Raw genomic sequence first — 22,761 nt, 5'->3', positions numbered from 1 at the left:
CTCTAGCTTGGCATGCGCATTGTGGGAACACGTGGAATTTTGTCTTGCGCTGATATTCCTCCGTTTATTTTTAATGCTTTACTACAGTGATGTGCTAGCTAGTTTTGTTTCGTCTTTTGAACCGTTCAGGCTTTTTGCGGCGTAAAACTGACGCCTATCTGGTTTAGAAAATCTTGAAGGGCGACCATTTTGTTGTTGTCTTGGGAGCATAGTTACATCTGTCTTTAAGTAGGTGTTGACTGACACAAACAGTGCTGCTGTGTTTGTGTTTCCTTTTTTGGGGACTTGCAAAATTGGTCTCGTTGGCAGTGAGGAGATAGATTATTATAGTTTTCTGACTAGCTGTCTGGACGCATGTCAGCTGTACAGTTTTCTTCAGTGTGCTCACTGGCGCAGTTTGCTTGTGCTAAGACCTGTGAGCCGGTTTCTGTGCTGCAAGTGGGTGTAGTGGCGATTCCAATTGCCGCTGGACTAATAAATCAGAATCCGATTGATTGGATGCCGGCCCGTCGCACAAAGAGTATGAGTTCAGACTTAAATGTTGAGGAGTGAGAGACATTTGAAAAGCGTGTGCGGCGAGGTAGTGCTGACTTGATCAAAGGTCACTATTGTCCCTTGATGTTTGAACTTAAAGGGACACTATAGGCAAATGAGTGAAAGCTCGATGTATGAGAATATCTAAATTATAGTGTTTCATACAATAATACCTAGAAAGGAATCTGGCGCTGCAATCTTGTACCTTCATGGGAATTATGGGACGTACAGGCTTCGAATTGGATAAGGTTAGCTAGCAAACTGTCAACAGACATTTCTCTACAGTTTCAGTTTCGCTCTTTGCGCAGTGTGGGTAGTGGAGTGCATTGAAAAGCACTGAAGCAGCGCCTTTGTTGTTTAAAGAAGCTGAAGACCGCTAGGTCTTAAGTTTGCTGCGACGTTGGAGCTTGGCGTGTCGTATTTGACTGTCTGAACGAAGCGTTGTCCACTCACCGCTGTGCATAGATGTAGCGTCTCATGCTAGTGCAGGATATTGCATCGAGTTCGTGTTTTCTTTTTTTTTTCCACATGTGCGCCTTGCCTAAACTCGTCTTAAATCGACTGCAAAACGATGACGAAGCTAAGTAGATGCACCGTCACGCTCCCCTGACTCTACTTCACAACAAACCAGAGGTGCGTTGGGGGCAGACCACTTGGACGGACGCACCTAGCATAGCAGACGACGAAATCTTAAGTATTTCTCACATAATATAGTGATGTGAATTACGAGGTAGTTCTTCAAAGCTCGGATACCAGTTTGAACCAAAGACGTCCACGTCCAAAAGTAGTTAATGTAGTACGGATAAAAGTGTACCACGCCCGTAATTTATGAACTGTTCTAACTTTTTTCATTATCCACAACAGCGTGGGCTTATGTGTTTTTTTTTTTTCGTTGATGTGGCCATCTTTTTTTATGACCATCTCTAGCATCTTAGTCAATCGACCGGGATGGTCGCTCTTGAAAGGGGGGAACTGACGGAAGGCAGGCTGGCAACTATAGTGGCCAACCTCTGAGGAGCATAACGAAGTAGTTCTGTGGGCACGTGCTCTGGTGTTCGTGCTTTTGGCCTTTGGTCATGAAAGTTAATGCCCTGCTTTTGTGCCTGCGTCCCTTGCGTCAATTTTGTACAGCTATTTTCATAAATGTATAATGTGTATTGTCGAGAGAAAAACAAGCATGTTTGTTTTGAAGTGTTGTAAAAAGTAATTCATTAAATTTTGATGCCAAGTCTGGAGTGCAAAGGCAGAGCAATGCAAATCCTAGTGGTTAAATTTGCGTAAGTTTCACTTTTGCCGCCTTGTCACAAAACTTTTTGCAATAAAGTTTGCGTACAAACAAATGAAGCAACTTTTAATTAAATATAAGCTCATATCATTTTGTTTTACACTCGTAAAAGAAGCGTCACGAATCTCAAAAAAGTAATCCATTCGAAGCGGATCCGAAGCCTGTACTTCCCATAATTAATAGGTCCGTTCGATTCACCTGCACCGGTCGGAACCGGTTCACGGCTGTGCACGCGAAGTTCAGAAATTGTGCAGCGTGAGTTCAGCGGTGCAGGCACAGCACGACACCCGAAACAAATGACGATGTGCCAACCAGGTGTTGGCCTTATTTCTTTTCGGTTAATTTACACCGTTCAGCAAACACTGACCTATGGCGAAACGCACATGCGGACAGTTTATGAGGCGCGAACATCTTGGCATAACACACCGCATTTGTAGAGGCGGGTACGGCACCTAAGCCACCTACGTCTAAGTGCTGCGTCGTCTGCTCAGCTGCACGCGCGCCTGCACCAAGCCGGCACCGTCAGCGAAGGAGGTGCAGGAAAATCATGAACCGGTGCTGCACCTCTCGAAACGAATGGCAGGGTTCAGCGGTCGTCAATGCTGCACCGCTGAAACGAATGGCAAGGTGCAGCACCTCGTGAACCGGTTCACGTGGTGCAGGTGAATCGAACGGACCTATAGTGTACTAGAATATGGGGTAGTGTGTTCAGGCACCCTCTCTCGCCATGCATGGCGTGCAGCAGCACACGTGGACAAAAAACCGGTTTTCAAGGCGGCGCTGCCATAGCATGGGCTGGCAGGATTGTCAGCTCCGCGCCGCTCTGCCTTCTCGTCGGGTCCTGTTCAGTGACCTGTTGCTTGTGTTCGCGCCCGCTTAACGAAAGTTTTTCTGGCAATGTTTTTGCTGGCCACACGACAGTGAGGCGATGCCGTGTCATCCTCGGCAACGACACTGCTTTGGACCTATAGGTGCAAAACAGGGTACACCATAGGAAAAAAAAGTGAGCAGCCGTCGCTTTTCGCTGCACCCAAAGACGAAGCACGCAAGAAGGTTTGGGAACGGAATTCACACCGAGAGGATGGGACCTTGAACGAAAGCTGCTCTGTATGTGAGCTACACTTCGAGTTTTCATGTGTTCTCAGAGACTACGTGCACGTTATAAACGGCGAAAAAGTTCGCGTACCACGTAGGAGACCAGAGCTAACGCCAAACGCTGTGCCGAAGATAGTGCCTAACGTTCCAAGCTACTTATCGAAGAAAGCGCCGCATCCAAGATTTCCGAGAAAGCGGAAGAACGCGGCGGTCGAATCTGCAGCACGTTGTGTTGACGGTGAGGCCACTGATTCAGGTTCATCGATGGACGCTCCTGCTGACTACGAACCCGAGGTGGCCAACGCTACAGGGACTGCAGCTTCGATGGAACGCTTAATCAAGCTTCGTTTACCTTGAATTTATATGAGCTCGATCGCACCGCATCTCGTGTAAGGAGAGCGGTAATTTACGTGCTGTCACGGCTTCATTTTTTCGTGAAGGGTATCGACCAGTCTCGAGAGGCAAAACGAAAAAGAAAAGCTGCACGCGAAAATCATTCGGTGTTCATAAAGGTGCCACCATGATGAAGCGATCGTGAACTGATAATTCCACTGAATGGCGTCGAATTCGATCGGTGTTACTGCTCAATGCAGTATGCACGCTCGTAAATAAAGGGTTTCTTCTTGCAATGTGACAGTGGTGCCAAGAGATGTTTTCTTTTGACTGTACAGTGCAATATCTCGGCCACAGCAGCAGTATTTCGGCGGACGCGTAATCGTTTAAAGATCCAAGATTGTCAAAATTATTCCCAAGTATTTAGCTATGGCGTGCCGCTCAATCAAATGGCAGTTTTGTCACCTTAGCAACATAATTAAAATCGCATGATGCAACTATCGACAAGAACGTCGCCGCGCGTGTTACGAAAGAAGTCAAAGCTGTCGCAGAGTGCAGACTACGACTCGATATAGCAGTAATATAACAAGAAATGTTCAGATTTATAGCTGCTCCTTCGATACCTCAATCTTCCTTATTTTTTATTCGTTCACCAACCGAGCTTCAAAAATTGCAGGCAGTTTCCCCAGGGATGGCTGCTTCGCCGTTGTTTGTTAATACCTGCATTTGGACCGTGTGTTGCGGCTTTGACATTTCGTTTTGTTTTGAATGCAATACAAACAAACCCATGAGGAAGCTTTTCGCGAACGTGTCAGCAATTATCACGGGATCGAATTCCGGCCGCAGCGGCTGCATTTTCGGCGGAGACGCAAATACTGAGGTGCGTGTACCTTGATTTAGGTGCACATTAGAGCACCCTAAATGGTCGAATTTTCGGAACACTCCTCTACGGCGTCTCTAATAATCGAAGGGTGGTTTTGGGGCGTTAAAGCACAGAAGTGCATAAAAGACAACGCGTGAGGTGACAGCCCATGCTAAGGTGGCGCCATCTCGCGGCTGTCGATACCAACTGCGTCAGCCATAACTTCTCCCTGAACACACTACCCTATATTCTAGTACACTATACCATAATTGCCATGGGTATGGTGGCTAGAAGGAGAGGTGTCAGCATCGCACAGCCGTGCCTTGAAAGGAGACGTGCTGGTGTTTCATGCCGCCGCGAAGCGGCGCGCAAGTCGCTACCGTGAGCGGTTGATAGCGCTTGCCAGCCGCTAGCGCGGCACTTTTGGTCGCTTGCTCGTGTGCTCGCAAGTCGCAACGTCTGCTCTTTGCCTATTTGGACTTGTTCGGGATCAATACGTGCCAATGTGACCACGCAACAGTGCTGAGTAAACAGCAGACACACTGCTTTGCACCTGGATGCAATGCGGGATATGCTTTGGCCCGCAAACAAAAGAAGAAAGCATCTCTTTTATCTGCTCCCGCCGACGATGAACATCTCAAGTCCTGGGAGCGTACGATTCCTCGCGCTAACAAACCACTGGGAGGGAACTTTGTTGTGTGCGAAGCTCATTTCGACGAAATATTCATCGTTCGTTGCTACAAGCATGTTATCAACGGGTTCTTAGCAACTTGGGAAAAAGCTGTGCCTAAGGAGTGTGGGTTCCTGAGTGAATCAACTGCCGAAGGGCTCCGCTTCACTCTAACCTTTCTATTCGGCACTATGTCACGAAAACCTTGGGCCATAAATACTTGATGACGTCTCGCCTCTGCCAAGACGAATTCTGAAGCAAATGTCTGGCTCGCATTATCACCCTTCACCGACACAATTTTCAATCTATGCGAATTGCCTTTGTTTTTACAGTTTGGCACAGTCACCCTCCAGTGGAAACATACGTTCTGGAGTTCCGAGTAGCCTTTTATGTCCGGGCATCCACAATAATTCAATAACATTGCAAAATAAGCTGGATGAGCTGCTATATGTGGGGCGCCTCAATGAGATTCGTGAAATTATAGTTGCTTGTGAAGCTCTCCCTGACCACACTGATCTCATTGGACACAAAAGTGGCTCCCGGATCACTTATTACGTCAGCGGCTATGTGGCCCGGAAGATGGTAAAAAAGACCAAGTGCAACGAATGTAGCAGGTTGTTGCTTCACTCTGAAAATTCCAGCTTGCTTCCGGCAGAATCATGCATTGTGTACCCATCCGAGTCCTCAACAGACTTGATTGATTGATTTTTGGTGTTTAACGATTATGAGGGTCGCCGTAGTGGAGGGCTCCGAATATTTCGACCACCTGGGGTTCTTCAACGCGCACCCAAATCTGAGCACATGGGCCTACAACATTTCCGCCTGCATCGAAAATGCAGTCGCCACAGCCGGGATTTGATCCCGCGACCTGCGGGTCAGCAGCCGAGTACCTAGCTTAGCCACTAGACCACCGCAGCGGGACGAGACCTGGTCAAAGCTCTAAGGAAGATGCATTCACCCAATACTTCAGTTTCAACAAGTTGAAAAGTGACAGCATAACAGACCTTATCTCTTTCTTGTCTGTGAAGAGGTTAAATATGGTCGGCTGTGGACACAACAAGCAGGAAGTGACAAATCAGACAATTAGATTCTTTACACTGACCGGAATGCATTTTCTCATTGCTTGAGAAAATGCGACCAATCAAAAAAGAGAGAGAAAAAATGAAGTTCTTGAAGTGGAGACGTATGACCTAATTGTCATAGTGTTAACTCAGCGAATAAGGTCTCATTTTATGTCACACTCTGTCGTTTCTTGTAATTTTACTATTGTCTTGTTCACATTGCTATAAATCTCCCATTAACAACTGTGATGTCACTGTCTGGCTGTGTTTCACATATGTAGAAATCAATGTTTTCGGGAACTGGTTTGTGACTGTATCTGTGTTTGCCAATGAAATCTAAATGTCGTAGTGTATGTATGCCCATTGTATCATCATATACTTACTGTTCTCTTTAGTTACCTTATTCACTCGCTTTAGCTGAGTTTCATATAACTTGCAGTTATCTTCAACCTTAATGCATATATTGCGTTTATTTTTTATATTGTTTTTCGCTTTCGAGAAAATAAATGTCTTGCTTGTAAAATTATACCTTGATTGTACAAGTCCCAAAAATAACGGTTGCGGATGCCTTTACGTGCATTGAGACTTCACGGAAAACACTGCGGCATCAAATTTGAAAACTGCACGGACATTGTTTTGGTGTCAAGCTCATGGCAAATCGCTTTATTCTCTATCTTCTAAGCTTCAAAGCTGATATACTACGAAGTGAATTGAAAACACTAGTTTTCAGTGCCAATACACGCTTTGCAGCGCGCCGCCGGAATTGTGACGGGTTGACTTCGTTATAATCCGCAAGGTAGCGGGAAATATTTGCAACAAAAAACGACTGATACTACAGTGTCTAGAAATATACTGCCTAGTGTGCTGAGCACGCGCATTCTGTACGAGAGATGGGTGGCCCCGCATGTGATGACTGCACTCAGATGCCACAAGCGGCGCTGCGTGTCGAGAGGGTGCACGAACGCGCGAAATTCATCTCGTCCTGTTGCTGCCGGAGCCTCGCCACGTTTAAAATCAGTGCGTGACAGCTGCCGTCTCAATTACCGTGAAGTTCGATGGCGCCATATGTACACTGCAACACCCTGAGATGTTAAAAGCTAAGCGGCAATGCAAAGAAAGGGCATGTATTGTGCCGCTGTGTCAACGAAGTTATCGGTCGAACAAGGAAAAGATGCATTGTTCCCCGCACTAACGGATCCAGCATGGTTTACTGAATGAAAAAGTAGGATAAAGAGGGCATACAGAAGGCTGAATCCGAAGGCTGTCATGTGAGAAAAACATTCTGAGAGTGACTCCATCGAACTATCTTTTCGAATTAGGGTGAACGGTGTCGAGAATTAAATAGCCGTTTAGGCGAAATTTCAAATATTAATATTTATCTAAAAAATTGAAAATACCCTTTCGAATTTCATTCACACAGTTTTTATCCCATGTCATCGTAGGATTCCCTTTCCAACAACGTTTTGAGTGTCATATGCGGCGAGTGTCAGATTGTTCATTGGCATGTTATCATTCTTTGTTTTCACTCGAATCCTAATGGAATGCAGGCTAAGAGGTAAAGGTTTTAGGGTCTTCTTTGATAATTCTTGCTCTCAAGAACAAAGCACATTTTAAAAAATAACTCTGGTGGTTATACTGTCAATGGTTTTTAAAATTAATTTCTTTGCGTACTGCAACCACTTTGAGCATGCATCCATCCATCCGTCCGTCCGTCTGTCCATCCGTCCGTCCATCAGTCCGTCTGTCTGTCTGTCTGTCTGTCCATCCGTGTCTCTATTCGTCCGTCTGTCTGTCCATTCGTCTGTCTGTCCGTCCGTCTATTTGTCAGCCTGCCTGCCCGCGCGGTGGTCCGGCGGCCTGCCTGCCTGCCGGTCGGGGGGTCGGTCGGTCGAATCGCCTACGTCTGGGTGTCCTCACGATCACTCCCTTAACTTAGGGTCTTCGAAATACTTTGCAAGAAGAGCCAAATGTTCGTGAAATGCCAGTGCTGGTTCCAGTGTTTTATTTATTTATTTTTATTTATTTACATAATCATGCAGGCCCAGTGAAGGGCCCAAGCAGGATGGACGTATATACAAAGCTCATAATAAGGACAACAGAAGATCAAGAACATGAAAAGCGCGAAGAATAAGGACATAACTCAAACAATGAATAAGAAAGACATTTAACACTTTAACAATACAGGTCAAGATACAATATGTTCAATTGAGTCTATGCTATTTATGAATAATGCTGGTAATTGATTCCATTCGGTTACAGTGCGCGGGAAAAAGGAAAATTTGAAAATGTTAGTTCTAGCATTGAAAGGCGTTAGAGAGTCGGCATGCCGGTGTCTTGTTCTGCGAGTGGTGAGTGGTTGGATGTATTGTTCTGGTCTCATTGACAATTTGTTATTCTTGAGAAGATAAAGAAATTTTAATCTTTGGATTTTACGTCTTAGTTCTAAGGTTGGTATGTTATGGTCTCTCATGAGTTGGGTTGGGGAATCGCTCGAACGGTGTTTAGAGTAAACGAACCGAACTGCTTTATGCTGAATCATCTCAAGTGCATGAATGTTAGTTTTTGTGTAAGAGTCCCAGATTATACATGCATACTCCAATTTCGGTCTTATAATAGATGTATAGGCTAGCATTCTAACACTTGCAGGAGCATGTTTGAGCTTATGTCTTAAAAGGCTCAGTTTACGAAAGGATGACGCACAAATGTCTGAAATGTGCTTGTTCCAACTTAAAGTGTTAGTTATGGTAAGACCCAGGTACTTATATTCTGTAACTTCGTTCAAAGGTTGTCCTGAAAGGTTGTAAGGGAAGGATAGAGAATTTTTCTTATTGGTTATTTTCATAAAAACTGATTTGTCGGCATTTAGGTTCATATTCCACTTTGTACACCAGTCATATATATTACAAAGATTGGAATTCAATACTGATTGGTCTTCACGGCATGTTATTTCATTAAATAATACACAATCATCTGCAAACAGCCTTATTTGAACAGGGCCAGTAATTACATCCACAATATCGTTAACATATATGAGAAACAACAAAGGACCTAAGACACTTCCTTGCGGGACACCAGATGACACGGGGAGGGATTGTGAACAGTCATTATCAATGCGAACGAATTGCTTGCGGTTACTCAGGTACGAAGATATCCTGTTAACTATAAATGCAGGAAGACCAGTAGATTGTAATTTATTGATAAGGTGAACATGGGAAACAACATCAAAAGCTTTGGAGAAATCTAGAAAAATAGCATCTACTTGGCCCGACTTGTCAAGAATGGCGGCAAAACTGTGAACAACCGATGTTAATTGCGTTACTGTAGAGAAACCTTTTCTAAAACCATGTTGAACAGAAGAAAGCAAATTACGGTCATGTAAAAATTTGTGAATGTAGTTAGCTATGATATGCTCAAGAAGTTTGCAACACGATGATGTCATTGAAATTGGCTTGTAATTACAAGGGCATGCAGGGTCACCTTTTTTGAAGACGGGTACCAAGCGGGCTATTTTCCAGTCAGGAGGTACAATTGCGGTTGAAAGAGATGCGCAAAAAATTATAACCAGAAATTGAGCCAACATCTCGGCATTTCAATGACTATTCAATTTCTTTCATATATTTAGCACCACTTCATAATGTTTCACCTTATAAAAAATTACAACGGAGTCACCTTGCATAGAATTGATTCCCAAGTTACGTGGGATCTGCGTCTTTTTTTTTTTATAGCGGGCAGTAGCGGTTGGTGAAATGTATGCTACGAAATGATCTTCATTTGGTATTGCAAAGCGCCAGTACTGTGAAAGCAATCAAGTAGTTCTTATACAATAAAGCATTATCTAAAAAAACACTCCGAAAATGCAGGAAAATAATAGTTGGCCTCGCACGGCTCGGGTTCCTGCAGGCTTCGCAGCGCTTGCGGAGCGTAAGGATTGAACGCAAATGCACCCACTCGCACAGCAGCAAACCATGCGGGCGCTGCCGGCAGTCATCAGTTGCGGGGCCATCTCCTAGCCCGCGTTCAGCACACACTAGGCAGTATATTTCTGTACACTGTAGTACAAGTGCCACTGAAGAGGCCCGCGTAGACACTAGCGCCAGATTTCCCTCTATGTGTTATTGTATAAAACTGTATGATCCAAAATGACAATACTGTTGAACTCCTTTATAAGAGGCATGGTCTGGGCAGCGATTCTCGTCTTTTAAAACATGAGATGTCCCTTATAAGCAGGGTACCATGTATGCATTTTCCTATCAACCCGTATTTTGCTGTAGGCGCATTGGTGTCTCTTATACCAATTTGTCTCTTATGAAGGGGTTCGACTGTATTATCAACAGCGGTGCTTTACTTACCAAGAAATTAAGCTAAATGTATCACACGACGTGCACCTCGAGTGGGACATATGCGAATTGATCCCGATGGTCTGAGAGTGTCCACCTACAATTAATTACTAGTAATCAAACCAGCTGCAGTAACAAAATAACTTTCTGTAAGACATAATAAAATGCAGATTCTCTGTTTCTTTATGATTTATAGAAAAATAACTGCCTGGTGTTACCTTGGGGAATGGCACGAGTGGTTCAAAAGTTCAGTTTTTGGTTGGTTAGACTGGATAGGCGGTGCCATCTAGTGGGGCCCAGTTGCAAGCAAGCAGCATCATGGCCTCCGAGATTGCAGAAAATTGTTCAGTGACCGTTGTTATTACTGTTACTCCCGCTATTTCGCTCTGCTTTACTACTGGTGTCAGCAGCCACATAGTAAAGGCGGGCAACGTCGGGCCTGATAACAGTGGCGTTTGAAGGACCGCATCCAAGCGCGGGTGATTTGAAGTGCGGTAACGTGATGCGGATCATGAAAACATGATTTTCAGAATAAGCACTTCTTTGGCACAGAACTAGCACTATGAGGTTTCTGGACTGCTATTTCAACAATGCAACTTTTAATGCAACTTTTAGTTTTATAACCATTGTATCATCAATTTTTTCCTGGAGTTTATCTTAGCATTACTTAAGATTAAACCATGTGTTTGTAGTAACACAAACAATATTCTTTCACTTGGCGGTCACCCAAAAAAAAAATCAAATTTGTTTTTTTTTTTCTGAAATAGATTAACCTACGGAATTTGAGTCAGCGATAATCTATAAAACAGATCGTGGCGGGTTGCATCTGGTGAACAACCATCAGAGGGTGCAGTTCTTTGTAGCAATTTAGATGTGAAGAAAGTCAAGTGGATGACTACTTGCTGCCAGCAGGAACCAATTCTTTGGATGGAACCAAGTTTAGTGTTTTTGCAATAGCAGCTCCCGATGGGACAGACTTGGTGATACGGCAGTGAAATCTAAATTCAAGGATAAGGTAGTGCGGGAAGTCGAGGAAGTGTATTTTATCAACAAACCAAGTGATTCTTACATCGCGATACCTTTCCCCATGTCACTTGCCAATAATGTGGCTTTCATTAATCTTCTCATCTAATCATTTCTTCTATACGTAACAGCTTATATATGTCTGTATGTTTTAGTAAGTTCTTTAGGTGTCTTTCTTTTGTACTTTGCGTACCTCAGTTAAATTGTAAGACTAGTTTTTTTCTATTGCAGGCTCTGAGGGACAAGCACAAGTGGGCGCTAGCCTCCTACTCTGTGAAGACTGTGGTGATGCGTCACAGGCTGGAACACCGGAGCACTGTGTACTGGCAGAACAAAAACCGGTGGACAGTATTGAATGATGTAAGTGGATTTGTGTGTTTTTTTGACAAAAAGGTCTTCTTTATATATATATAATTCATGTTCAATTTAATAATCACTTTATCTAGCTGGGCCTCACCCTGCATTGCAAAATCCCAAAATTAGAGCTGTGTGACCAGGCATCGTACATACATGCATGAGTGTACATAGAACTCATGCACATAAAATTCCCTTCTCGAATAAAATCCTGGCTGCGCCCTTGCAATGTGTACATCAGAGATGTGTTAAGTCAAATTGTCTGCCAGGACATATCAAGGCACCAAAAGTAGGAGCATCTGAAAATTGTCTGTTTCACCATTAGCGGAAGCATTTGCTTGAATGAATTATGGCCGCAATTTTTATGGGTTTGTAACACTAAGCATTCGGCTAGCATTCTCAAACTATGAATGTTTGTTTACCACTAATTTTCAAAAAGAAAGTGTACAACAGCTGTATCTTACCTGGAAACCTGGAGGCTTACAAAGAGTGAGTACGACACAGCGAGCGATGTTAAGAAAAATGAGAGGGGATGAGAAGAGAGCTGAGCTAGTCAGCGAACAAACGGGTGTGAAAGATATCATAGTTGCAATCATGAAGAAGAAACGGAAATGGGCAGTGCTCATAGCACGTAGGCAGGATAACCGCTGCTCATTAGGGCAACTGACTGGATTCCAGAAAGTTGGGTGGGCTGATGAGATTAGGAAGTTTGCGGGTGTAACGTGGCAGCAGCAAGCACAGGACCGAGTTGACTGGCGGGTAATGGGAGAGGCCTTTGTCCTGCAGTGGACGTAGTCAGGCTGATGATAATGATGATGACTGTCAAACAGTGTGTGTACAGGCAGGGTGAAAAGAAATTTGCACAATGCGCCGTGCTGTTATCATTGTGCTATGACTTTGGTCACAACAGAAAAATGCTAGAGTGGCCCTCGCTTGCATCATTAATTCCTCGAGTGGCATTTATTACCATCCAATCTACAACCATTTTAAAGGAAATGTGAAAATGCTGTGTGCATTGATTCCACAATGTTGACATGTTTCTCGATTGTAATAATACACCAAAATGTAACACCCTGCGGATTTTATATCAGCAATCCATTTAGAAATAAGATGCATGCTGCAGGTAGACCAACTATAACTGCATATGAATTTGTTGATTGATATGTGGTGTTTAATGTTCCAAAATGGTTGATTGGGCGAGTTGGTGATACATGACTAATTATGAAATGGAAGCGCACAACGTAGAAGCAGACGGAAAGACAGGGACAAGCGCTAACTACCAACTGAAAGTTTATTCGGAAAAAATATGAAATATATACTAAAAGATGATACAGTGTCAAGGCACATACGATAACACCAAAGCATAGACCAAAAATGGCAACACCGATAGAATATCTTAGTGCGTCAGCCCTACCTTACCATCGCTTACTGTGCTTTACATTGATTAGTTAACTTCTACGGCATCTGCTAATGTTTAAAAACGCTAGCTCCTTATCGGACAAAGCGATTGATGGTTTGCTGACGCAAGCCCCGTGTTCCGCTATGTGTGCTGCTTCAATTATAAGCCTTGTGCGCTCATCTTTGTGCTTTTGGAGAACTACTGTCTTATCAAATTGTACTTCACAGCCACATCTAGTGACATGCTGGGCAAGATAACCATCATTGCCGCTACGAACATTGCACGCATGCTCACGCAACCTGTCGTTGAGGCATCTTCCAGTTTGCCCAATATAACAGGCACCGCACGAAAGTATGATCATGTAAACTACGTCACTAATGCAGTTGACAAAACGGTTCCTGTGCTTTGTTTTACACCGCTGTTCCCTGTGTCTAGCGCCACATGTCAGTCTAGCCAGCTGAGAAAGCTTGTGTGGTGCAGAGGAAACTACACGCACTCCCATGCGCTGCCCCACCTTTTTCAGGCGGTGGGTAACCTGATGCATGTAAGGGACAACAGCTACTCTTTCTCTTTCTTTTTCGTGGGTCCTGTTGTCACGTCCTACTGCACCATGTCCCTGGCCATCTTTAGCTCTCCGTTTTCTACGGATACTTTCGGCCACGGACACCAAGACCGCCTCAGGAACCGTTTTGTCAACTGCATTAGTGACGTAGTTTACATGATCATACTTTCGTGCGGTGCCTGTTATATTGGGCAAACTGGAAGATGCCTCAACGACAGGTTGCGTGAGCATGCGTGCAATGTTCGTAGCGGCAATGATGGTTATCTTGCCCAGCATGTCACTAGATGTGGCTGTGAAGTACAATTTGATAAGACAGTAGTTCTCCAAAAGCACAAAGATGAGCGCACAAGGCTTATAATTGAAGCAGCACACATAGCGGAACACGGGGCTTGCGTCAGCAAACCATCAATCGCTTTGTCCGATAAGGAGCTAGCGTTTTTAAACATTAGCAGATGCCGTAGAAGTTAACTAATCAATGTAAAGCACAGTAAGCGATGGTAAGGTAGGGCTGACGCACTAAGATATTCTATCGGTGTTGCCATTTTTGGTCTATGCTTTGGTGTTATCGTATGTGCCTTGACACTGTATCATCTTTTAGTATATATTTCATATTTTTTCCGAATAAACTTTCAGTTGGTAGTTAGCGCTTGTCCCTGTCTTTCCGTCTGCTTCTACGTTGTGCGCTTCCATTTCATAATTAGTCATGTATCACCAACTCGCCCAATCAACCATTTTGACAAATTACGTTTCTAGTTCTTCGGGCATTCCTTCGTCTGTGTTCCTTCATCCCACTATTTTAATCACTCTCATCGCTTTAGCTACCTGCCGAGCCAGAGCTTTAGCGTTCTGCATTCGTAAGAGGCACATACCACAAGATGTGAAAGCACTATTTGGTGGGTTCAGCCCTTCGACCGGTCACGGAATCAGGGTTTGCAAAATCCTGCGTTCTGAGTGGAATCGGCAGGCTCGACTATACCGGGAGTCGCTCAAGCTACAAGTTCTTCAAGAACATCGTTCGCACAAGAGGAAAAGAAGGCTTGAAGAATTCGCAGCAAGGATTGAAGACAGCTCTGCTTCCTTATGGGTTCAAGAGCTTCGGAAGCTGCGTTCTGAAGTCAGAAGAAAACAACAGAGTGAAAGAACAGTGCATTTGGTTGGTAAAGTGGTGCTTCCCGACTTTGTGCAGAGGACGTTAGGCCTAGGCCCAAAATTCGCCTTTGTGAAGAAGCGAAACCCCCCGGACCTGTTAGCCATTGTTAGAAGTGTATCTAGTCAGGTTCCTCAAGAAGACTCTGGCCGGTGCATCTCGGAAGGACTGGACATACTTCAACGCGGTAAGCCCGTCAGCAGTCACCTGCCTTTAAGCCGGACAATCAACTTTCTAATTGACAATGATCTTTGTGCGGTGCCTTCAGACAAGGAGGGAGGTTTCGCAGTGCTTACAAAAAGGCAGTATTTTGAAAAAGCGCAGTCCGCCATTAGTACCGTGTTCGATACGTTCACCGGCATCGATTTGCGAAAAGTGAAGGCAAGAGCAAAGGACCTGTGCCGAGAACTCAATTTAGAAGGCTTAGTGAAAAAGTTCGATAGGTGCGATAAACTTTCGTTGAACTTATTCTTTTCAGCTAAGACACATAAGCCTGATGTACCTTTTAGAGTTATAGTATCTGAGTGTGGTTCCTGGCAAAAGAATGTAGGCGTGTTTTTGCAAGATAAGATGAAGCTTTTCACCATTAATGACCCATTTTTAATTAAGAAGTCGGATGAAGTTATCGAATTTTTCCGACAAGAGTTTAACACAGGTCTCATGGCATTCTCAATAGATGTTAAAGATCTTTACTATTCTTTACCTCATGATGCGTTGCTCACTTGTATTGAAGAATGCATTGACCAATTCGGTGGAGTGTCATTTCAGAACAGCACAGGAATGAGTGCGCGTGGTTTTTTAGACTTATTGGGCATGTATCTCAACTCCACATATGTAGAGTGGAATGACAACGTGTATCTTCAGAAACAGGGCGTGTCGATTGGGTCGTGTCTGGCCCCAATTTTGAGTGATTTGTTGTTGGCGAAAATGGACAGGGCCGTTAATCAAGAATTAGTGAGCACTGCAGCGAAGAAAGTGTTTCGATTTGTTGATGATTTTTTAGTCATAATGAAGTGTGATCCTCGAGGTTTTGTGTCTCATGCCAATAATGTGTTGTCTCTCTTTAAGAAATACCTTGGTCCACTTGTATTGACCCATGAAATGCCGGAAAACTCGTCAATCAGGTTTTTGGATCTCAGGCTTACGTTTAGGGCTGAACATACCTGCTGGGAATTCCAGCCACGCGCGGGGAAACCGCTTCTGCCGTACACGTCGGCTCATAGCAAACTTGTAAAAAGAGGCATAGTGAGTACGTGTTTCACTAATGCACTTGACCGGTCCTGTATGCATTCAATGGAGGCCAGCTTCCACAATCAGGTGGCTAGGCTTAAGTCAGCAGGGTATCCTGAGGCGGTCTTGGTGTCCGTGGCCGAAAGTATCCGTAGAAAACGGAGAGCTAAAGATGGCCAGGGACATGGTGCAGTAGGACGTGACAACAGGACCCACGAAAAAGAAAGAGAAAGAGTAGCTGTTGTCCCTTACATGCATCAGGTTACCCACCGCCTGAAAAAGGTGGGGCAGCGCATGGGAGTGCGTGTAGTTTCCTCTGCACCACACAAGCTTTCTCAGCTGGCTAGACTGACATGTGGCGCTAGACACAGGGAACAGCGGTGTAAAACAAAGCACAGGAACCGTTTTGTCAACTGCATTAGTGACGTAGTTTACATGATCATACTTTCGTGCGGTGCCTGTTATATTGGGCAAACTGGAAGATGCCTCAACGACAGGTTGCGTGAGCATGCGTGCAATGTTCGTAGCGGCAATGATGGTTATCTTGCCCAGCATGTCACTAGATGTGGCTGTGAAGTACAATTTGATAAGACAGTAGTTCTCCAAAAGCACAAAGATGAGCGCACAAGGCTTATAATTGAAGCAGCACACATAGCGGAACACGGGGCTTGCGTCAGCAAACCATCAATCGCTTTGTCCGATAAGGAGCTAGCGTTTTTAAACATTAGCAGATGCCGTAGAAGTTAACTAATCAATGTAAAGCACAGTAAGCGATGGTAAGGTAGGGCTGACGCACTAAGATATTCTATCGGTGTTGCCATTTTTGGTCTATGCTTTGGTGTTATCGTATGTGCCTTGACACTGTATCATCTTTTAGTATATATTTCATATTTTTTCCGAATAAACTTTCAGTTGGTAGTTAGCGCTTGTCCCTGTCTTTCCGTCTGCTTCTACGTTGTGCGCTTCCATTTCATAATTTAATGTTCCAAAACCACCATATGGTTATGAGAGACGCCGTAGTGGAAGACTGTGACAATTTTGACCACCGGGGGTTTTTTAACGTGCACCCAAACCTGAGCACGAGCCTACAGCATTTTTGCCTCCATCGAAAATGTAGCCACCACAGCCTGGATTCGATCCCGCGACCTGCGGGTTGGCAGTCAAGTACCTTGGCCACTTCATGTCGTTCGCTCTTCATGTCTTAACGACTCCACACCCACTTGTAAATTAGACGGGAGATTATATCTAGACGAACTTCTGTTCCAGTCTCAACTTCCAGAGTAGTTTAATCATTTGAGTTCCTTAACCAGCATATTTAAACCTTTTAGGGTCATTATGCTTCTGTTTATCGTAGTTGCCAAAGCAAAACAGTCACTCTCATCACTTCCAAGCTGGCGAATGTTTTAGGGGTAAAGCTCTTTACACTCAGTCCGTCGTGCGTTGCCATAGCTACCCACACAGCATAAGTTACCATGGAGTGAATGAAGATGAGTTTGATAGGATGGCAGATAAACGAACCCACTTATCATCATTCACGCCATGGATATGCTGTAATTTTTTTGGCTAAGCCAGTGCTGCACTTCTCACAAGATCCACTTTTTGGCCTCCGCCTGCAGTGTACGTGGAGTCTGCACACAAGAGGGAGCAATGTAACTGTTTTGGGTCCATGGCCAAGTGGGGGCAAGTAGCCCATCGGATCCTGAAGGCATTTTCAGCCAGTTAGGAGGCCCACGGTTGTTCTTTCGGGTCCAAGCCAGGCATTACGGCTTCCCACTGGTACCCGTTTAGTAATTTTCCTGCCCTGACAAAATATTAGAGGGCTAGTCTATCCCACAGGGTGTGTCACCGATTTTTTCCCCAACATAACTCGGATTTGCCATTATATCACTCAGAGTAATAACAGCTGTAGGCCACCAGCTGTCGGTTTTTCTTTTTTCTTAGAGCATTTTGGGCCTGTTGTGTTATTTTTTCCTACTTTTTTTTAATTTATCATCACGCATTTTTCTTTCCTTCTGATAATTTTCTGCTGTCTTCATTCTTTTTAACTCTGTGTTTAACAGTGATTCAATTTGAAGACTGACATAAGAATGATCAGCTGACAAAGTTGTTTGGCTTGGTATAGCACGCCGTTTTATTTCAGTGACGGTTTAAAAAATGGGGAGTGTCATGCGCCGTGTAGAAAAGTAGTACCTTGCGTGCAGTGGACTGCAATGAGGATGACTTGTCACCATCAAGTGATAAGGCAAAATGTGAAATATATATAATATATAAATTTCCATTCTTTTGAATATTAAAGAAAAATGTTTTCGCTGCTGGCTATGTACACATTTTATGCACACGGTATAGCACATAACCACCAGGTTGAGATTGCTGTCAGTAAACAGGTTCAGGGAAAAGGGTGCTGACAAGTGCAGCTGTGAGTGTCATTCTGTCTACACTGTTAAAAACTGCATAGCCTCAACAATATCTTTCAAGAAAGCCCACAATTGCGAGTTATCAGCTACTCTTGTGACAAAAAGAAAAGGAAAGGGGTAAGCAAGGGGGTTCTGGATAACTGCCAGAAGAAATGGGTGACACACATCCTTAACGTAAAAAAAAAAACGCTTCACCAGTTGTCGTACAAACAAATGCACAAAACTGAGCCCCCCCCCCCCCCCCTTCTCAAGCGATAGAAAAAGGTTGTCTCTTCGCATGACTTCCCATGAAGAATTCTAAATGAAGCAGGCAAATATCCTGTGAATTGTCTGGATATGTACGTGAGAGCAATCCAATACTTGTAGAATGTAGACAAGCTTTGATGCTAGAATGATGTCGCATGCTTTGGCTCTCAAAAAAAACGGAAAGATCCTGTCCTTGGTAAGTTAATACCTTTCAACGAATAGAGGTTATGGCGGATGTCCAATGAGGGTCACTATTGCGATGGTTATCAAGAGGCCCACCAAGAGGGAGTTAGTGCCCACGTGACTAGTCAAAATCACTTTAGTTTTATCAAGACTTATATTAGCTCTGAAAATATCTAAAAAATGCAAAGTAGTGTTTACTACTTTCTGAACACTTGGTTTATCCACGGGGAAGAAGGCAATGTCATCTGCATAGGATAGTACTTTAATTTCCTTGGCTTCATATCTGTATCCTCTAGTACCAGAATTATGTAATACACTTAAACAAATTGGTACCTTGTCTGGTGTGCTAACAACTAGCCACTTATATACACCTCACACCTTTTGGCAGTCCTCAGTGCTTCGAAACTGTAGTGCATTTTTCGTTATCAGTGGCGAAATGGCGGTCATGCGTTCGACATGCTCTCAAAGTCACCGCCTCCACGAAGCGCCGCCCTCTGGTCCCACGAATTGTGGTTGCTCCTGCACGTGCACTTATTAGACTCATAACTCGGGAGAGGACGACGGTGACTTTGCAAACTGCCATGGCCGCGTTTACAAAAGGAACGTGCTGCTGACACACGACGCAGAAAGTTGTTAGCCCACACTCGTCCTGTGTATGGCGATTTCGTGCGAGCTTTCTGCTTGAGGTGTGCACTGCAAGTTTCGAGCTGCTTGCCATTCCTAACGTTACTTTTCAATTGGTTGCTGTTGCTGAAACAATGCACAATAAAAGCTCAACTACCTTTGTAAAGACACGTTTCACTTTCGTGTCGTACTGATTCCTATACAGGGGGATCAGCCACATTTTTTTTTTGTTGTGTTCTTGCCATGCACAGGTCCTTAAGAGGCTTCATGACGTCGTGCATCCTTCTGGGCCTGGAATCCGTTCTCTATACGATGAAAATGTGAGCTTAATCCCAGACATGTCAAAAGACACAAGAAACAACATAGCACAACGCCTTCAGAAAATTCTGAACGTCTTGGCCAGGGACTCCGACAGAGTTTGCGAGTTTTTTCTGGAAACTACCGATAGCGCCAGTGTGGCTTCTAATGTGGAGGAAAATCTTTGTGACCAATTGGTGATCTCTTCTGCATCGACCACAGAAGTCTGTGAAACGCCTTCCAGCCCTGGAATAGGCAGCGTTGTCGATGGCATGATTGGTGAAAGACCCTGCCGTCCACTTCTCGGCTCTACAGTGAACGCATTAGCCTGCGGGAATGCAATAGTTGTCAGGCAAAAAGTTGTTTGCAGCGACTTGGAGCATGAAAATGGATGTAACGATGCTCAGGTCACATTGTGTATTCTAGCTGATGGTGATCATTTGCTTGCTGAGACCAGCTGCAGTTTGTGTGGCTGTCAAGATCAGAGAATAGAAGTTTCTAAGGATATGTTGGACGGTCTTACAGTGCCGTCTTTCTTGGTCTTGAAGCAAAGCTTTAAGCTGACTGGTAAAGTAGCACCACCTCAGTCAGTGCAAACAAGGCTAACGGTAATGAAAGAAGGGAAACCTCTTGTGAAGACGTGCTTTTACCTGCAGTTACAGAGGTGTGTTGAAGAGTGTCAAGTAAGAGTGCCATTTCCACGAGCAGAGCCACATGCCAAGTTGTAAACATTCGAAACTGGCGAAAGTTGGGCAAGTGGAATGGCTGCTCTTTGAAGTGGTCTTCCCAATTACATCGCTGTATCACCGACACCAAAATATGTGTAAAATTTGACTTACTTAACTACCATTTGTTTTAATTCTGTAGTTCTCAAGTGTATTGCTTTGTATATATGTAAGAATTTGTGCCATGTTTATTCCATTACTATATGCCGATAAGCAAACAATTGTTTGTTGACCTTGCTTTGTTTTATCTATTTCACATTCTGTGTTTATTATTTCATTTTTGTTCTGTTGATATGATTATTGCTCCAAAGTTGTTTTTATCTGTAACATGTTCTCCCACAATGCTTCGTCTGAAGCCTGCTCACTGGTGGTTGGTATGATGGCATCCCGACAACCTGAACTACGAGCCACTGGTCTTGTTGCACTGCCGCACGCCTACTTGCATCCGGCATTTGGTGCAGAGATATGACACCTGCTGTGTACTTGGGCAATGCTGTGCGCTGAATGCTGATGCCGTGCTCGTACCTTGAGTCCATCAACCGCCTTCAAGCTTGAGTATAGGAACTTGCCGGCAAGTGCTTTTGACGCAGGAACACCTCCACCGACTCTTCCTTGCCCGATCGGACATACATAAAGACCTTTGAGTTCTCCTCGGGCACCTTCACTGCTTCGTATGGATGGAAGCGAACTTGAGGTGGTACCACAGTTTTGCACCTTCCGTTCACACGGTCGTCGCCAGGAATGTCCGCACTGAAATATATTTTTTTTTGTCGTGTTCCGGCGCTAACGGCTTAAATGAATCAGTCACTGTACAAAATTTTCTATTACTGTTAAAAAAAATTGGCATTTTTGCTCGCGGATGAGGGAGTTAAAAGTGGAGTTTAAATCGCGCTACCATTTGTGCACGTGTTGCACTTGCACACCCCGTGCCATCATTGACACGTCGGTTTGTTGCTGAAGTATGTGCACCAGATTATCAGGAATCCCTGCCCATCTCCATTCGTAACACTTATTAGGCCCAATTGCTGCGCATGAAAACATCCCACACACCGTGCTCAACACTCCGCACCAAGGTGGCTCCACATGCCGTCCCTCCCCTCTTTCTTACAGAAGGATGTTCTCGCAGTGGGGCCGTTGCAGTGAGGGAGGTTACTTTACTGTGAATGCCATATGTAATTCCAATGACCGAGTCCGAACCAAGAAATGAACAAAAATCATATTCTCAATTAAAGGCGCCGTGACATGGTTGCCCAACCTGCTTTTCGTGGTTTTCCTATAAGTCTATGCACATAGAAAAAGTTGTCCGTAATAGAATATCTCAGTGCAAAACAAGCCTTAGATGTCGCCGCCGGCGACTGCCATTTTTAGCATGGCCAGTGATGGAAGTGCTGTTCCAATTGTTTCAAACTGCTCCAAAATAGAAATGCTACTCTGAACAGTAAATTTTGTCAGTAATTGCTCCAACCCTGCTCTGAAATGGCACTAAGAGAATGATAATGATAAGCTTGTACTGTTTGCCCAGCTCGTAAGTTAAAGAAACTGAAAATAATTCGTATACTATCATCTCAGTATGCTACTATAATGTGTAGCATTATCGATAAGAACTGGCATATTAAGCATATGGCTAGTTTGGCAACTTTTATTTTTCCAGCTAAATATGCAGGCAGTGTAGTGAAATGTGCAAATGAGCAGAATCGCTTTTATTTGGTAACAGTTATGTGAGACGTGGTCACTTCTAAAATGTGGTGCTCAATTTAACTAGGTAGATTTTTTCGCAGCACATTTTCGACAACCAGCCATTTTTTTAAATGCAACTTTTAAAAGTTTACATTGATTGGTGTCTGTGAAATATATATAATAATAAATTTTGATATTGACGAGATTTTTCGATGACGCTTTTGAACTCCGATTGGTGAATAGCAAATTTTGTGTTTGCTCCCAAAACACTTATGGCTGCTCCAAAGTGTGCTCCAAAAAGTGAGGAGCCACTGTCATATCACTGCGTGGCGTCTGTGACGTCATGCACTGCATGAAGCGGAGCCGTTGTCTTCTACCTAAGTTTGAGGCACTGTAAATCGTTCAAACGCTCCCAGACACCGTCGTGTCGACACCTCTTTGCCCGACTGCACATCAGACATACAATCTGTACGGAAAAGCGCGTACACATTCCTGAAATTCGGAAATACTCCTTTCATGTGTGCCCTCTTTCTGCTTACATGGCTTGATTGAGTGATATGTGGGATTTGACGTCCCAAAACCATCATATAATTATAAGAGACATTGTAGTGGAGGGCTGCGGAAGTTTCGACCACCTGGGGTTCTTTAACAGGCATCCAAATATGAGCATACGGGCCTACAGCATTTTCGTCTCCATCGAAAA

General features: G+C 44.1%; 1 protein-coding gene across 9 annotated transcripts in view; it reads left to right on the top strand.

Moving 5' to 3' along the window:
• LOC119163336 (cyclic GMP-AMP synthase-like receptor) overlaps nt 1-22,263 on the top strand; it is a 109,390-nt gene extending 87,127 nt beyond the window's left edge. For 7 of the 9 annotated variants that reach the window (XM_075872995.1, XM_075872997.1, XM_037415316.2 and 4 more), the window contains 2 exons: nt 11,432-11,560; nt 19,611-22,263. In XM_075872995.1, the coding sequence (XP_075729110.1) occupies nt 11,432-11,560; nt 19,611-20,384 (903 nt within the window). In that variant the 3' untranslated portion in view covers nt 20,385-22,263. Of the gene's footprint in view, nt 1-11,431; nt 11,561-14,333; nt 15,921-19,610 lie in introns of those variants that run through there. The other 2 variants (XM_075873002.1, XM_075873001.1) reach the window with 2 other exon arrangements.
• Nucleotides 22,264-22,761: the final 498 nt, after the last annotated feature.

Source organism: Rhipicephalus microplus, chromosome 9 (genome assembly GCF_043290135.1).
Source record: "Rhipicephalus microplus isolate Deutch F79 chromosome 9, USDA_Rmic, whole genome shotgun sequence".
Taxonomy (NCBI): domain Eukaryota; kingdom Metazoa; phylum Arthropoda; class Arachnida; order Ixodida; family Ixodidae; genus Rhipicephalus; species Rhipicephalus microplus.
Note: the sequence above shows the minus strand (reverse complement) of the source record. Positions and strands in the feature narration are given on the sequence as shown.